This window comes from Podarcis cretensis (assembly GCF_951804945.1).
Source record: "Podarcis cretensis genome assembly, chromosome: 1".
Lineage (NCBI taxonomy): Eukaryota > Metazoa > Chordata > Lepidosauria > Squamata > Lacertidae > Podarcis > Podarcis cretensis.
Window position 1 is genome coordinate 140434647 of NC_137170.1, and position 18100 is coordinate 140452746.

Consider the following 18100-nt stretch of genomic DNA (forward strand, 5'->3'; position numbering starts at 1 on the left):
AGGAAGGTAAATGGCATTTTTGTGCGCTGCTCTGGTTTCGCCAGAAGCAGCTTAATCATGCTGGCCACATGAGGGAGCTGTACGCCGGCTCCCTCGGCCAATAAAGCGAGATGAGCACCGCAACCCCAGAGTCGTTCGCGAGTGGACTTAATGGTCAGGGGTCCCTTTACCTTTATGCAAAGATTGCATGGCTCTAAGTCTCTTACATTGACTTACCTTGCCATTTTGCCCTCTTCTCCCCTGTAACCTTATTCGTAGTCCTATGTGAGCAGACTTACATGGAAGTTAAGCTTCTTTGAGCTCAGTTCTAGGGGCGGAGGGAGGGGTTGCAGCCTCAGAAGAAAGCTCGGGGACAGATGCTGCTTTGTTGTGAAATAAATGGTTGTTTGTGCTCAAAGACTGTTGAGTTTGTAAGGAGTTGCCATCTTTAAGCTTTATTCTTAGAACAAGTGCTGTGATTTGAGCAGTGGTGTAACGTGGGTTATCAGCACCTGGGGCAAGGCAAGTAATTTGCGCCCCCTAACCCATGGATTTGCGCCCCCTAACCCGTGGATTTCCCTAACCCCCAGATGTTGCGCCCGGTGCGGCCGGCCCCCCCTGCACACCCCACGCTAGGCCACTGGATTTGAGTGATATCTCCAGGAAACACACACACAATTTATGCAGGAAAGCTTTAAACGGTAGAGCATAAAACTCTTAACCTCAGGGTCGTGGTTTCGAGCCCCACGTTGGGCAAAACATTCCTGCATTGCAGGAGGTTGAACCAGATGGCCCTCGTGGTCCCTTCCAAGTCCACAATGCTGTTGATAACACACACTCTCCTGGAAGTAGACCCGCCGCCCACGCCGCCTCCTTTGCATAGGCCCGTCCACCGGCCCTCCGGATTGGCCGGCCGACGCCCCGCCCACCCCGCCGCCTAAACTACCGCCCGCGCGCGGCCGCTCGGGCTGCTGAGGCAGCTTGGCTCGGGAGCGCCGGGCGGGCGGCTGTTGGGAAAGGCGGCGCCGCCGCCGCGAGTGCGAGGGACGGGCAGAAGAGAAGCGGCGGCGGCGGGAGAGGAAAGCGCGAGTCCCTCTGAGGAGAAGTTCGCCGGGCTGCGCGGCGGGGGGAGCGGAGGAGGCGGCCGGGGAACAGACCGAAGTTGGCAGGCAAGTCCGGGCGGAGGGGGAGGGGGGAGAGGGGCGTCGGGAGAGGCGGTTGGCTTCTTGCCCAAGCGGGGCTCCTTCGTGGCGCGCGGGCCACTCGCCTCCCCTCAGGCGCCCTCCCCAACGGCAGGGGAGCGGCCAAGGGGGTGGGATTTGGGAGAGTGATGGGGTGGCGGCCAATGGGGAGGGGCGGGGCCGTGGAGTTGGAATGCGAGGGGAGGGGAGCGGAAAGTAGATGCTCGCGCGCCTCGGCGGAGGGAGGGAGGGAGGGGGTGGCGTGACGTAGAGCCGTGGGGGCGGAGCCAGCGCCCCAGCCGGGTGTATCGGGAAAGGATGGGACAAGCTTCTCAGGAAGCCCCGAAGGAGGGTCGGGGAGCAGCTGCGGGGCTCTGCGGGACAAAGCCCCGAAAGACCGGAAATGGGAACTTTTGCCTAATACTGGTATGGGGGGGGGGGGAACTACCGCATTTATCTGTCTTTTTTACTCACACTTAAATGCTGTTTTAGATATGAGTGATGCCTGTGAATCCATATATATCGCCTCCTTCAGCATTACTTCAGCTTTGCACTTTGCAACACAGTTCGTTCCCTCAGGGGGAAGTACCTAGGTATATTAGTTGCTGGAAAGTACTGGTATCGAATTGGGATGCGGGTGGCGCTTTGGGTTAAACCACAGAGCCAAGGGCTTGCTGATCAGAAGGTCGGCAGTTCGAATCCCCGCGATGGGGTGAGCTCCCGTTGCTCGGTCCCTGCTCCTGCCTACCTAGCAGTTCGAAAGCATGCCAGTGCAAGTAGATCAATAGGTACCACTCTGGCAGGAAGGTTAACAGCGTTTCTGTGCGCTGCTCTGGTTCGCCAGAAGCAGCTTAGTCCTGCTGGCCACATGACCCCAGCTGTACGCCGGCTCCCTCGGCCAGTAAAGCGAGATGAGCGCCACAACCCCAGAGTCGGTCACAACTAGACCTAATGGTCAGGGGTCCCTTTACCTTTACTGGTATAGAGTGCTGTTGCACTTGCCCTGCTTGCAGGCTTCTCAAAGGCATCTGGTTGGCCACTGTGAGAGCAAGATCAGTGGCAAACTTTGAGTTTTGAAATTTCAGTGCCCAGTGTGGGTGAACCAGGCGTACTCCCATAAATCTGCCTTGGGCCTGATCCAGCAGGGCTTTCCTTGCATTCTTATAACAGTCAGACTGCATGGGACAACGGCAGACATTCAGCTGCTACCACAGCCCTGTGCATTAGGAGGGGCGGTTTAAAGTGTTATTACTTGCAGGTGGTAATGGTGAGCATGCCTTATTATACCTAGGAAATGGAGTTAATGAAAGCCACATTGATAAATATTTATGGGCTGCTATTGAGTGAATGGAAATTACTGCTTCATATGTAAATGTATGTAACTTGGCTTGCTGCCAAACCTTTAGCCTTGCAGATAAAAATTGGTACAAAAGACCAGGATAGAAATATCGTCCACAGTTCCTACAGTCATGTGGATACAGTCATGCTGGACTTGCCACTCAAGATTTTCTGATATAAGATGAATTATTAATACCTTCCAGAATGGTAGCTAACTGTATTGAAAGGTTGCAGTGTTTGAGACTTCTTAGTTTAGATTAGGGTTTGTCCACACTTCCACTTGTCCCTCCTCTTCCCCCTTGTTTACCACTGAATTGGAATAAATGTCAGGTTTTCTGCGGATTGACTTTGACAGTGGTAGCTCGGGTTAGGAACTTAATTCGTTCTGGAGGTCCGTTCTTAACCTGAAACAGTTCTTAACCTGAGGTACCACTTTAGCTAATGGGGCCTCCCGCTGCTGCTCCGCCGCCGGAGCACAATTTCTGCTCTCATCCTGAAGCAAAGTTCTTAATCCGAGGTACTATTTTTAGGTTAGCAGAGTCTGTAACCTGAAGTGCCTGTAACCCGAGGTACCACTGTATTCTGATTCAGCGGTAAAGGGTGGGTTTTCCTGAGGAAAGTGGTGGGGCAAACAGAAAGCCACTCAGACTTATTTTTCTCCTTTACTTATAACACTAGAACTTGTACAAGTTCAATGAAGCTGAATATTGTAAGATTTAGGACAGACAAAAGGCAGGACTTATTCATGCAGCACATAGTTGAAGTATAGCATTTGCTCCCCCGTGAGGCAGTGATGGTGACCAACTTGGATGGCTTAAAAAGAGGATTAGGCAAAATTGTGGAAGAGAGGAGCTGTCAATGACTAGTAGCCCTGATGACAGTGATCTATCTCCATGGTCGGAGGCAATAATGCTTCCGAATACATGTTGCTGGAAGCCACGGAAGGGAAGAGCGGTCTTGTGCTCAGATGCTGCTTGCAGGTTTTCCATATGCATTTGGTTGGCCTTTGTGAGAACAGGGGTGCTGGACTAGATGAGCCATTGGCCTGATCTAACAGGCTATTCTTATGTTCGACCATTTGTTCAGTGTGTTTAAGTCCTGTGATGAATGGCAGCACCTCTCCAATACTTAATGTAACTTTTCCAGGTTAATACTTGAGATCTTCAACTGGAATTTGGAGAATTGGATGTGTTCTATATGCAAACTTGCCCTTTACCACATTAAGCTGCTCTTTGCCAAATAAGTATATTTTTGATTAAATGACATGGATTAAATGACCAGAGGGTTACGTAAGCGGAGGTACTACTGTATTTTGGTAGTCTCTTGGTTTACTCACTGTGATTATCAGTGTAAAGTGATAAGAGTTCAAAGTTAAACTTTCATTATTCTGTTTCTCTTTATTGTTAACAGATCAACATAGTGAAATATTTATACATTGCAGCTGGCAAATGTTTTGGGTATGAACAAAAATAGTCATATTGGAGTTTTTAAAAACTATTCGAAGGCTATGCAGGTATTTCCTAGTTTTTGAAACCCTGCAGTTGTTTTCAGCAAATCGGACAATATTTTTATGGGTCTCACAGAAAACCAATAAGGATGCAATCCTGTACATAAGTAGTGGAGAACCTCCAGCCTGCAGACCTAAATAGGTGCAGCAGCCCCCCCCATGTGACCTGTGAAGCTCTTTGGTAAAGCCACACCCACCTGCCCTCTGTCCAGTGTGACACACGCAAAGACATAGGTTCTTGCTAAAGTGAAGATTGTGCTGTCTTCAGCACTTGTAAAGCCAGTTTGGCAGACACCGACAACCAGCTGATTGGTGGCACTTACAAATTACTGTGTCTTAAAAATAGGGGAAAATGTTTCATCTGACATCACAATTATGTCACATGTTAAAGAGTTGGATAAGCCCACATGTCAAAATGACTTGTGGAAATCTGAGGACCTAAGGTCTTAACCAGCTGTAAATGATTCCCCGCCCCCGCTGTATGTGCTTACCTGGGAGTAAGTCCCATTGTGCTCAAAGGACTTATGATCTGAGGAGACATGTATAGGATTGCACCATTAATTGCTAATTAAATGATTTTTCAGGATCAAATAGTAAAAAAAAGTTAATTCTGAAGACATAGAATAGTTTGAAAACAATATTTTATTGTACCTGAAGTTATGTTTCAGTCAGTCACTGAAGCTATTTCCTTTAATTGAATTAGTGTCTCTGGTAGCTTCCTAGAGAGCATTTCAGATATCACATTTTAATTTTAGATCTTCCCTTAATTCATGATATATATATATTTAAGGAATGTTGACAACTGGTTTTGAGTCTTTTAATTATAGACTTGTATTTAATTGATTGCTTTTCAAAAGTTTAATAGTTTAATTTTTACTTAAACTATATACTGTCATTCAACAAAAATTCTCAAAGTGGTTTCCATAGTAAAATTTAAGTAGCAATTAAAACACATTTTATTTAAAGTTTTCTTTATATTTTATCTTCTGTTCCCTTTTTTGTACACACTGTTCTGTGATGCTGCTTGTTTAAATATACAAAAAGGAAAAGAAACTGTGTTAGTTCATAACAGAAAATACACCTGAGTAACACCTTTATTTGGACAAATGAATATGTTGTTTGGATGGTAGGAGTGAGGAGACAAAGGCAGGCTTATGTTGAAACTACCAAGCCTGAATTTAGTGACTTCAAAATCAAGCCACCTTTTCTCCCTCTTTCCCCTTTCCCCTTCTCAGCATCTAGCCTGAAGAATTCTGGAGAACAGGAAAGCTTTGCTCACTATTTTGTGACATTCTGGTTGGTCCTAGTAAAGGCATTGTGCACTGTGGATAGTACTTTCCCTTATTTTTTTCCTTACTGTAAAACAAAGTAAAATGCTCTCCCTACCCCCAGCCTTTGAAGTACAGCAGCCAGAAAGTAAACAAATTGCTATAGCAAGAAATTTCATATGCTGTTTATATTTTAGGAATTAGGAAAGTGTGGAGAGACAAACAAAAAGTGATACACTGTTAGGCAAGATTAAATATATGAGGATAGGAAACTGTTCAATCTGGAACATTAAAAATAAAAACATTGGAGAGAAAAATATAATGGATGTTTTTATAGGACTCCTATTTTTAATTGGATGACTTTAAAGAGGAAAATTGGGATATGAAAACTGCAAATAATTATTTTGTATAAAATTGAGAATAATGGGAACCAGGCTTACAGAAAGAATTACAGATATCCTCCTGGCTGTGAAACAATGGTCTGGTTCATATGATCCAATCCTGATTGATTAAGCTTGGGTATGCTTGAGCTTTGTGCACTTTCATCATGCTTTAAAGTTGTCTTCCTAATCTTGATTTCTTAGAAAGCCATTAAATGTAATTCATAATTCACACATAATAGGGGTCTTTTTTGCCATTCATGCAAATGAAGTAGTGAATCAGCAGCAAAGGGATTGCATAGGCATGCAGCTCGTGTATGTCTTTGCTTATTGATAATGAAAATGTGGGGGGAGGGGGGAAATACCTGCAAACAGAACTGATTTATATATTTAAAACAGTAACAAGCAAAAGCATACATAGTTATGGTTTCAACATGGCCAGTATTTTGGTGCACCTAAAAATATTACTACAGCCTTTGTTGTTGTGGCAGATGTTCTGAATTAGATGTTTCCATAGATTCATAGAACTATAGAATTGGAAGGGACCCTGAGGATCATCTAGTCCAACCCCTGCAATGCAGGAATACAGCTGTCCCAACTGAGCTATCCAGGCACATAATCACGGAACAGTTGATAAGATTATTTTATTTTCTTAAAGAGCAACTGCAAATTATATCTGGAATTTATGGCACTGCAGAAGTGGAAATTAACAGTAGATATCAAAACAATAGTTTTATTCAGTATTTGCTTTTCTTACAGGTTGGGTGTAAACTGTTTACGACAGCTATGACACCTGCTCTTCAAGAGAAAGCAATGAAAGGGCACGGTATCTGCTTATCATCTTCCTTGTCTTCAAGAGTGATGGAGTCCAATGATGCATTAGGCATGGGAAGTACCAGACCAGTAAAAGAGAAGATGAAAGACGGGTCTGTCACAAAAATTACTTGCTCCATGCTGGGGTTCCCCATTCCTCAAGCCAACCATAGCACTGATTGCTTTAACTTAAAATACTTGGGTTCTCAGTCTTCTAAACACTATCCAGTATTAATGAGCCCCAGTTCTACTTTCCATGTAAACAATAAAAATTGTGTGCAGAGGAACTCAGAAGAGCATAGCTGCTCCAAAGTGAGAAATCCGTTATGTAACAGCACTAATACACACTTCAGTCAAATTATTAATTCAGAATCTGGGGAGCAGGTCAGAGGGGAAACTTTATTAGGATCAACAAAGAACTTACCTGAAATGGGAAAACTATTTGATTCATGTTTAACTGAATCCCACAATGTAGAAGAAAGGCAGCTTCCTAACTGTAAAGGGTATCAGAAGAATGGCTTTTTGAGCAAGGCATTATTTATTAATCCTGAGACAAAAAAAGGAGACCTGTTCCATCAAGTGTGTGATGATGCCCTGGAACCAAAAGTGAACTACAATCCCAGTACTAAAGAACAGGAATTGAATTTTCATTTACTTCAGTGTGTAAGCAAGCAACAGGCTTTGCTCAGCCGGGCCAAAAGAACTCAGAAACGTTTGCAAATACTCTTGGCGAAGCATGTTGTCAAACACTGTGACCAGCAGATGAAATGCTTTGTGAGACACCAACTACAGAGAATGAAAGCCTTTCATGATCCATCCGGTGTTTTGGGTGGCAGCTATCATAGATGCACCAACATTAAAATGGAAAACATAGAGGCTAATACAAGTAAAGATATACAGTGTGATTTTGATGTTTCATCTGATGAAATCAAAGTGTTTGCTCGCTCAACAGCTGGACTCCTATTTCACGCGGAAGAGAGTTTGGATTCTGATGCCACTTGTAGCAGCTCAAGTGAAGATGATGATGAGCAGATTTCCAGAAAAGCTATGTCAGTGTAGGTATTAAAAGAATTGCTGAACTTCTGTGCTACAATCCTGCATGCTCAAGTTCCATGTAAATCTGTGTTATCTCTGTACATAAAGGACAGAAAATGTGATATGTTAATGACAGGATCTCCAAATCTTTTATTTTTGGAGTTTATTTCACTAAGTTGATAAAGTTTACTGATGTAAATGGAACTGCTCTTTGATCATAGCTTGTTATATTAGTCAAATTTTACAGTACAGGCAATCCTTGCTTTGCATGGGGGTTCTGTTCCAGACCCCCATGTGCATTGGCAGGGCCAGAGTAAAGCGTACTGCTCCGCCCCCATTCCACTCTTTTAGTGATCAGGTCACTTCTGGGTTTGGCACTGTTGGGAGTTGCCTGTACAAGCAGCAAATTAGTGACACTATTTCAGCACCATTGAGATGTGTTCCCTGTGGCTGGTATCATCCAGCTGTGTCATATTTTTACATCAATTGAAGTAGTTTTCCAAGGTGTTCCCAAACACAGCTCATTATAGTAGTCTAAATGCAAATCATCTGAGAGTGTGGACAAAGGCCTATCTGTGCTTGAGGGCCTGTAGTTTGCTCACCAAGCTAAACTGGTGAAAGGCACTTCATGCAGCTATTGTGTCATGGTGGCGCTGTGGTTTAAACCACTGAGTCTCTTCGGCTTGCCAATTGCAAGGTTGGCTGTTCGAATCCGCGTGATGGGGTGAGCTCCCGTTGCTCTGTCCAAACTCCTGCAAACCTAGCAGTTTGAAAGCATACCAGCGCAAGTAGATAAATAGGTACTGCTTCAGTGAGAAGGTAAACGGCATTTCTGTGTGCTCTGGCTTCCATCACAGTATCCTGTTGCACCAGAAGCAGTTTAGTCATGCTGGCCACATGACCCAGAAAATCTGTCTGCAGACAAACACTGGCTCCCTCGGCCTTAAAGCAGAGATGAGTGCCGCACCTCATAGTTAAATTCAACTGGACTTAATCCTCCAGGGGTCCTTTACCTTTTATATATTTCAAGTCTGGATTGCCAATGTTACATGGATGGTTCTCTCATGATTTTATTGGCTAACTTATGCCAATAAAGGCTAAATGAATGAAGGTACTTCATGCCACAAATGCCACTTGGACATGGCCATCCAAGTTCATGTAAACCTGCTTAAGCCTTAGGGCCTGTATCAATTGCCTATGTTCTCTAGGCATTTGATTTATGGGAACCAGGAACAAGGCCATCTCTGTAGTGGTACCAAAATTATGGACTTCATGTTGCACTCATGTTCTGCTTTCAGGCATTTGATCCACAGGATGCTGGACTAGGTGGGCCATTGATTCAGCAGGCTCTTACTATGTGCTATATAGTAATAATAATAATTTATTATTACAGCTATGTTTTCAACTCTGTGCAGAAATAAGACTCAATTCAGCTCTTTCTGTTTTTAGCAGATACTTCTAAAAGGCATTTTATGATATATTCACTGCTGTTTTAACCTGTTACCTGCTAGTTATTGTAGCCCCAAAGGCTTCTTGTGATATCCTAAGGACTCTTTTGAGTTGTCTTTCTAAAATAGTGATTATCTCTTCTAACCAATGTTCTGTGTTCTTCCTAGTAACTATAGATCTGACTGGAAATGGCTGGTAGACAGAGCTAATGTTGGCTGTCGCTGGACATGGCTTCAAGCCCAGATTTCAGAGCTAGAATACAAAATCCAGCAACTCACTGACCTTCACAGGCAGATTCGTGCCACCAAGGTATTGTCAGTAAGGAAGAAAAATGGGTTATTGAAATAAAAGATTGATAGATGTTTTTTCTCTGTGTTCTGTGGGTTTCTGGTATCTGGTATCTAAGCAAAAGCCATTATGTAAAATCTACAAAGGTCAATGAAATAGTAAGCTGAGTTTGAGTGTTGTGTTTGTTTGAAAGTAGGATTGTGGTACAGAATCCATACTAAGATTTGTAGTTTACTGGGCGGCCTTGGGCAAGTGACTGTTTCCCAGCTTAATTTATTTCATTCTTTAAAAAAAAAAAAGAGGCGAGGGGGTGAAATCCATCTTGTTTTGTTCTTGTGGTAGTGAAGCTCTGCTGTGAAGCGTAGTCATGGACTGGGAACAGTGACATGAGAGAGAGAGGTAGGGACTGGTAGGAGGAGGATGAAGAGAGGGTGCTTCTTATTTTGGTAGTTTGGAAACAAGTAAGTTGTGTGCATTGGGATGGACCAACCAAAACATTGTCTATAAGTCTCCAGTATAAGTACAGTGAGGAAGCGATAATTAATAGACAGGACTCCTCAAACACAGTCATAAACAATCGATTAAAATAATTTCCATCTTTTCTTGAAGTGTAACTAAACAGAAAAAACACAGATAGGCCACAACTATCTTTTCCCAAGGGGTGGAGAGCATGGAAGAAAATGTTATTGGAAGCAGAGAGTTGTCGACCGGTACCAGCAATCTGAGTCTTGGTTTTTTAGTGATACCTGGTTCCTTGTAGATTAATCCTTATGGAAATAAAGAAAATAGCTGTTGTGGGCAAGTGAAAGCAGATCTTTATCCCCCCCCCAATAATTTGTATTGGTTTTCATGTAAATACAAGAACAACATATAACTACAATTAACTTGTCCAGTGGCACAGTCTTACTAAGTTTCATATGCAGTACACAGTACACAAGCAATAAGTTTTTTTATGCATTGTCAATTCAAGTATCCTCTCCACAGAGGAAAGCAGATCTTTATGCATATATTGAATTGCCTGGTGATTAAACTATTTTTTTGAAGAAAATTGATTGTGCACTTTGCATGATGATTGAGTTCTTTATATAAGGTAATCCAATAAAGATCATGCTTGGTAATCTAGAGGGATAGATTTAATTTATTATTAAAAATTAAATCAAATCTTTATTGTTACAGTCAATGACCAGCATTAAGGAAACAAGATAAAAGGCACATAGAATGCACTATCAAAATGTGTATAATAAAGAAAAGGCTGGTACTCGTCAATCCAGCATCTCTTCTCAAAGAGCTGGAAACCCAAGACCTCAGCACATTGTAAAACCTGGAGAGGCTCATATGTATGCAGGCAGGCAGGCCTGCAGCTAATCTGTTCTGCAAACTAACACTGTCCCAGAAACAAACAAGTTGCCAATATGCCAATATGTGTTCCAAATTGTTGACCATATAAGCCTTCTAGCTGCACCTTTTGTACCAGTTGTCTTCAAAGGCATTTCCATATGGAGCAAACGACAGTAATCCAGTCTCAGTTGTGAACAGAAGATGTGTCACTGATGCAAATCTTGTTTTTTATTATTTATTGCATTTATATCCTCCTCTTCAAGGAGCTTGGTTGTGTGAGGTAGGTTAGGCTTAGAGGAGGTGACTGCCTCACAGTGAGATTAATGTTTGAGTGGGGATGAGTGGGCTGATGTACAGCAACTTGCAGGTCTGGTTGCTGAATCATAGTGTTTGGGCAGCATCACATCTACACTGGCCCTCAGGATGTTTCATTTAGTAGATGAAACTAGAAAATGATACAACACTCAATACATAGATTTGTATGCCAAATTTTTGAACTGGAGCAGAAAATCACTATACTGTTAGCTGTTTGCAAAAATTGAAGTTGCAGCTTTATTGTCATGTGAGATTATTCACTTTGTCTGTATACAGATCACACTTTGAGCTCTAAATCATTAAAGTGTTTCAGGGGGCTGCAGCAGTTTGAGAGATTACATTTGTTACACAATTGTGTTCAATTGCTGTTGTCTAGGGAATGGTGATCCTAGAAGAATTTCCAAATCCAAAGGACTTCTTGAAGAAACGAACACAACTGGACCATGAAGCTTTATTAAACACCACAGGGAATTCACATGCTTCCCTTGAGAGGCAGGATGCTTGGCCAGAACATGATTTTGAAATGTCACCCAGCAGTCCAACTCTGCTTCTCCGCAACATAGAAAAACAGGTATTCAAGTGAGAGTGAGCATCATATAGAATTAGATAATTTGTAGCAAAACACAGGTACACTGTAATAGCTTATTAATAAAACAAAGTTCCATATTTCTGTAAGCATGATCTGCATAAGTTGCAGGAAGTGGGAGATTGTGTAGTGGTTTTTGTACACTCAGAAGGCATCTTGGAAGCTGTAGTGTTAAGACTTGGTTTGGCAGGTCTTAATTCAGAAATTTACTTGTGAAATTCACATTGTCCAGTAACAGTGTCTCCATTTCATCTATCTGTTATGAGGATAAAATGTGATATATTTTATGTATGCTACTTGAGCACCTTTTATGTCACCCATCAGCATGATAAAGTCAAACATTTCAGTTTCAGGCAGGAGGGCTGTGGAAAAAAGTCTTGATTTTTCATTTCCCTCCCTGACTTTTTCCCTTTCCCTTGAGCTTAGTATTCATAATTATAGTGTGATTTGCAAAAGAGATTGTTTAATGTGACCATTGCATGAATGTGTTTTGTGTTTATCTCTCTAGTGCAGGGGTGGGGAATTTATTTGGTGCAGTGGTTCGGATCTTTATCTTCCTTCTACCCCCACGGGCCAACTTTGACAGGCGAGTGGGACCACCTACCTGTCAAATCATCTGAAATGGTGGGGCTTGGTCAAAAGAGGCTTTGCAGATGTTGCTGATTGGAAGTGTCTGCAAAGTCCCTTGCACTGTGCTTTCCTGAGCACCAGCTGATCGCTGGGTGCTTTAGAAGCACTGTGCTTTGAATATAATCCTGAGTTCTTTAGACTGTTATTTGCTGTGCATTCAATTCAAGGTTTTCCCTTTGATTCTTCTTTCAGAGTGCTCAACTGAGTGAAATAATCAGCAGTCTGATTACTCCTCTCAATCTGTCTCCCACATCATCTCCTCTTTCCTCAAAGTCCTGTAAGCAGAAAGAGTTAGCCAATGGCATCTCTATAAGGTACGTGACACTTTCATGTATTTCATAATAACTGGGTATTTAGCATTTGGGGGAATGTAATATAAAATGACAGTACAACTGTTGTTTAAATAACAACAGTGTTATTATTTAAACAAACTTGCAGTAGTTTAGTATTACAAGGCTGCAATCCTACACACACTTGGGCGTATTGCTGCAATCCTAGCCCCCCCCCTCCCCAAATACCTGAGAACTTAATTCTGAGTAGACATAGTAAGTACTTTTAAACTCAGTAGGGCTTGCTTGTGAGGAGACATGTATAGGATCAATGTGTTTTTAATAATGTGTTTGATAATAATGAGGATGCTGTTCAGAAGAGGCTGACATGTGCTTTGAAATACTGTATATGAATTGCATAGAGCAATTACCAAAATAATAAATATATTATTTTAACATAATAGTCTCCTTCTATTGTAATAATGGTGATATATGATAATGTAAAGCACATTAATACAACAATATAAATCACGTTTATAAAGTTAGTAAACAAAATATAAATGAATTCAAACAATAGACTTGGAAAATAAGGTTGTTGTTCCGTCTTCTAAAATCAAAATAGTCATTCTATCATGCAATAGGGGAGGGTGAGAGATGGGATTTCAGTGCTTCTCCATTGGTTCCGCTGAAGGATCAGCAACTTTGGGCTCTTTTCCAAATTGTTCCATTCCAGCTGAACATTACAAGAATGCCGTAAGGAAGAACTAGTGTTTGAGCTTGTTTTCTTGCTATGAAGTCCTTTTCCTTCTGTGCCATGCCTTCTGGAATGTAAGCCTGGGAGCAGGGACTGTTTTATTCCTAATATTTATGAGCTGCTTTGGAAGCTTTTTTTTGGGGGGGGGCCCTGAAAAGTAGGATAAAAATGTGTTAAATAAAACATAAATTAATTTTTGTTAATAATGATTAAAGATGATTGGATTTAGATGGTGGAGTAATGAGATTAGGTCGTATTCTAATGAGATTAAGAAATCTCAACTAAAAAGATGATTTCCCATGTTTTTAAAAGCTATTATGGTCTGTCTTGAATAATAAACTGAGGATGTCTCTTTAATGGTTCAACTTCACTAGGGGTCAGGTCTCATTTCTTTGCCACTGATACTTCTCTATGCTGCTTTTCTTGGGAATATTCATGTTCACAGTTTATTGCTTGCAGCAAGTACCTCTGTGAAAGTACAGTGGTACCTTGGGTTAAGTACTTAATTCGTTCTGGAGGTCCGTTCTTAACCTGAAACGGTTCTTAACCTGAAGCACCACTTTAGCTAATGGGGCCTCCTGCTGCCACTGCACCACTGGAGCACAATTTCTGTTCTCATCCTGAAGCGTATGTAATCTGAAGCGTATGTAACCCGAGGTACCACTGTATAGAGAAATTATGGAGCAATGTTGGAAGGTTTAGAAGTTGGGCTCCCAGCTTTAGAAGATATAATTAAACCTATATGAAGAATAATGTATGGACAAGCAAATCAATATATGTACATTGCCTAGAGCAGCCTTTCTCAACCTTGTGTCCCCAGAAGTCTCCGCTGTCCCGGGAAGGCAGGCGGGGTAAGCAAAGACTTTCGCCCCCCCCCCCGCCGGCCTTCAGAAGAGGTCGGGGGACAGACTGTCCCCGGACCTGGTCTGAAGGCGGTTTCCATAGGAACGCATTGATTGATTTTCAATGCATTCCTATGGGAAACCGTGCTTCGCAAGACGAAAAACTCGCAAGACGAAAAGAGTTGCGGAACGAATTAATTTCGTCTTGCGTGGCACCACTGTATATCACTTAATCCTGAGTACACCTTCTGATCTTGAACTTGGTGTATGGACCTCAAATATTATATAATATGCAGAGCTTATTTCTGACATCCTAGGATAATTATTTGGTGCTTTTCAGAAATTCAGAGAACAATGAGGAGATATCATGCACCAGTAGTTGGTTGGTTGACCAACAACACCTGAAGAGGAGGAGGAAAGAAAAGGCGAAGTTGAGAACATCATCTGTTGCCATGATATGCACATCTGCTCGCACTAGACCGCTTCAGAGTTTCCAGAGGAGGAAGCTGTACAAAATGAGCACTGCTTTCAATTCAAACCAGCAGGTACAAATGCATGTTTCTATCTCTTTAAGAAAGTATGTTAAGGTTCCAGCTTTGTGTGCCAGATTAGTATGGGTGTGTATCTACTACATGCTCCTGCTCTTGTTCTGTTCTGTGAGATCCTAAATTAGGGGAGAAAATTTTCAAGAAGCAGGTCAGATGCGAGGTTGACCACACATAAGGCTAAACTGGATTTCCTAAGTTGGCCTTGTTGACCACCGCGACTTCCTAGGTGTGATGTTGGATGAAGCATTGTATATATTCATCCTTAAAAATACAGTGGTGCCTCGCAAGACGAAATTAATCCGTTCCGCGAGTCTCTTTGTCTAGCGGTTTTTTCGTCTTGCGAAGCAAGCCCATTGGCGGCTTAGCGGATTAGCGCTAATAGCGGCTTAGCGGATCAGCTGATAAGCGGCATAGCGGCTTAGAAAAGGGGGGGGAGGAAAAAAAACCCGCAGGAACTCGCAAGACATTTTCGTCTTGCGAAGCAAGCCCATAGGGAAATTTGTTTTGCGAAGCGCCTCCAAAACGGAAAACCCTTTCGTCTAGCGGGTTTTCCGTCTTGCGAGGCATTCGTCTTGCGGGGCACCACTGTAAAATAAAAAACCCAAATTTGATGATTCTAAATTATTTTTCTTTGTTATCCAATGTCTCACACATAGGGGGTACCCTTGTATTGTCAGCTGGATTTTCCCTTTGGGGGACAAAAGAACAGGAGAGAGAAGCAAGATATATTATGGATTAATTGTACAATGAGTTTCTTTCATGTGACCATTTATATGAGTCCAGAACTGAAAGCATCTTCCATCGACTTCTGGGTTGGTGCCTCCGGTAATGGCGGAATTCCTCTGATTGGGAGGAATTTGCCCCGTGGAATCTGGGTCTGGCCGCCATGGCGAAGGCGGAGACCCGCAAAAAATCACAGGCGGGAGAAGCCTGTGAGCATGGGATTCGGCGGGCACCTTTTGCGCCTCCCCTACTCGCAGGGAAACCCGGTTTCGGGGGTCCGGAGCGACGTGGGGTGAGCGGCGCGGTGCTTTGACTCGTCTGCTTCTTCCACGGAGCGAAGCCGCATAGCTGTTGCCGGAGAGCGCTGACTTTTTCCTGTGGACAATCTGATTTTAAAGTAATTACCCGTGAGTAGAGCTGAAGCAGGAGAATTGGATTTTTAAAAGTTTAATTTGGCATCGTAACGGGGAGGTTCAATACAGGAAGTCCGCCTTCCCCTTTTGTAAATAGACTGAAGCAATGAGGCTGCAAGCTGAAGTCTTGGAAAGCCTACTGTAAAGGACTAAATTTCCACTGGTAAAGAACATTAACCCCCCCCCCCTTGGAGGCAGGAGAAGAGGGGGGAAAGTTGTGGATTGAGTATGCCTGCAGGAGAGAGCGAAGAGAGCTAAAATACTGCCGCTCTGACTCTGGAAACGGGCTGCTAGCAGGATTGACGTCTTTTGGAATGCTTATTGACAGTGTTTAGAACGTTCATTGACAGCTAGCTAAATAAGAGAAATACATTGTTTCTATTGTCTCCGGCTGCTTTTAAAAAGGAGTAAAAGTAACTGAAAATTGAAACTAACTTTGGATTGTTTGAAACTGTGTTTAAAAGAGGACATTACTGATTAATATAAATAGAAACTGTTTCCCCCTAGTGGAAGCCTTTGAAACTGGTTGCTTTACAAGAGCTGGGCTAGGGGAATTTCCAGGTGCAAGATAAAGAACTGAGAGACTCTGGGACTGACCTTGAATTTTTTAAGTGTCATGGCAAATGGAAAGGAAAAAACAGACCAGTCAATTGCTGAAAAAACATTAAGGTCTGGGAGGACTTGGCAGCAATCCAGGAGAGGCTCAACATCAGGCCTCCCTGCTACTTCTGCTGCTGCTTCTGCATCAGTACACTCAAAATCAAGAGGAATGTCGACAGAAGAAGCCTTAGCGGTTGCATTAAATAAGATAAATGATTCACTGGAACAGCTTAACAAGAAAGTGGATGTTGCAACTACTAAAATTGACTTAAATACAGAAAGTATAAATAATTTGGGACAAAAGGTGAATACCAATACAGAAACTATCCAGAAATTGATACAGGAATCTACTTTGATACGGCAGACTGCGGAGGAAGCCAGGGAGAAAGCCGTTGCTGCTGAATGTAAAGTAACACAACTTGAGAGAGAGAGAGTCCCAGCCCTACAGAGGCAACTTGATGAACATAAGTTGACGCTTGCTATGATTGAACTTAAAGAAAAACAGACGAATTTGAGGATCAGAGCCCTACCTGAATTGGAGAAGGAAAGCTTGACAGACTTTCTCACACAGGAATCTGCTGACTTTTGGGACTTGGACTTGGGCCAAGAAGAGTTTAGAATTGTGAGGGCCTTCAGACTTGGAAGAGGAGGGAAAAAAAGAGAAGAATAGATTAAGAGACTGCTTGATCACCCTTCGAACTAAAGAAGAGAGAGATAGAGTCTTGGGTTGGCATTACCAGAAGAACCTAGAAGAACAACAGTCAAGAGTGGACATTGTTAAAGACGTCCCAAAATATCTTTTGGATTTTAGGCCTAACTACGGAGATATTGTTGCTCTGCTGAGAAGGAACAAAATCATCTTTAGGTGGGAGTTCCCCCAAGGTCTATCCTTCAGTTTCAAAGGAAGGAAAATAAAAATAAGATCAGTAGAAGATAAAGTAAAGTTTTTGTATAAATACGAAGAAGATCTGCAGAAGGGACTTGGAAAAGAGCCAAGAGCATCGGATAGAAGATCACCAGGATGAAGTTGATGGACTATACGAAACTGGCGGAAATGACTGGCAGAATCTGAGACCAGGGAGAAGAGTCGGTGGAAGAAGACTGGAAAAAGTTTAAAGATTATTTACGGAAATACTGTAAAATTAATGAATGTTAGAAAAATGTTGGAATGAAGTTATATGGCTTTAGTAGAAATGTTATAAGGAATTAAGTATAAATAGATTAATAGAGTATTAAAGGAAAAAATAAGGTTAGAATGTGTTAAGATAATTATAGTAGGAAAAAATAAGGTTAGAATGTGCTAAGATACTTATAGGATAGAAAACAGAGGAAGATGGAAATGAATTGCTGAAACAATTGACAGAAGTGGAATACAAAAAGGGAGGTGTGAGGAGGTCGCGGAAATAAGTGATGAAAGATAAGATATTGAAATTATTTGATGTGTTTTAAATTGTTTTTGATTTGTTTTGTTTTGTTAGTTTAATTTGTTAGTGTTATGTAGTGTTTTTGTATTGTATTGTATTGTTCTGTTTTTCTTTTGTAGTGTTTAAATTGTTGGAAAAGTAATAGATATTATTAAAAAAAAATGAAAGCATCTTCCATCTTGTTGGGTCATATCCTTACCCAATGTAATGGGGTATGGGGTTGCTGGTGCGTAAATCGCAAACTGCTCCAGGCTGAGTAGTTTGGACAAAACTTTCCCCCCCAGGCTGGACAGTCAGTACACCATGACTGTCTCAATCACTGGAAGAATCCATCAGTGGGCGTTTCCTGAATTTCTTCCAACATAAGAGTTCTTTCACACCCAATCGTCTCCCTTCTCTGCACGAAAGCTGTCTGTGCAG

General features: G+C 42.2%; 1 protein-coding gene across 5 annotated transcripts in view; it reads left to right on the forward strand.

The window, feature by feature from the left end:
- The first annotated feature begins 943 nt into the window (after positions 1-943).
- The window catches only part of KANSL1L (KAT8 regulatory NSL complex subunit 1 like), a 46467-nt gene continuing 29310 nt past the window's right edge, over positions 944-18100 (forward strand). Inside the window, exons 1-6 of one of the 5 annotated variants that reach the window (XM_079977079.1) lie at positions 944-1148; positions 6413-7521; positions 9118-9259; positions 11268-11462; positions 12300-12421; positions 14313-14517. In XM_079977079.1, coding sequence (XP_079833205.1) covers positions 6440-7521; positions 9118-9259; positions 11268-11462; positions 12300-12421; positions 14313-14517 — 1746 coding nt within the window. In that variant the 5' untranslated portion in view covers positions 944-1148; positions 6413-6439. Of the gene's footprint in view, positions 1149-1564; positions 1587-2405; positions 2428-6412; positions 7522-9117; positions 9260-11267; positions 11463-12299; positions 12422-14312; positions 14518-18100 lie in introns of those variants that run through there. The other 4 variants (XM_079977080.1, XM_079977082.1, XM_079977081.1 and 1 more) reach the window with 4 other exon arrangements.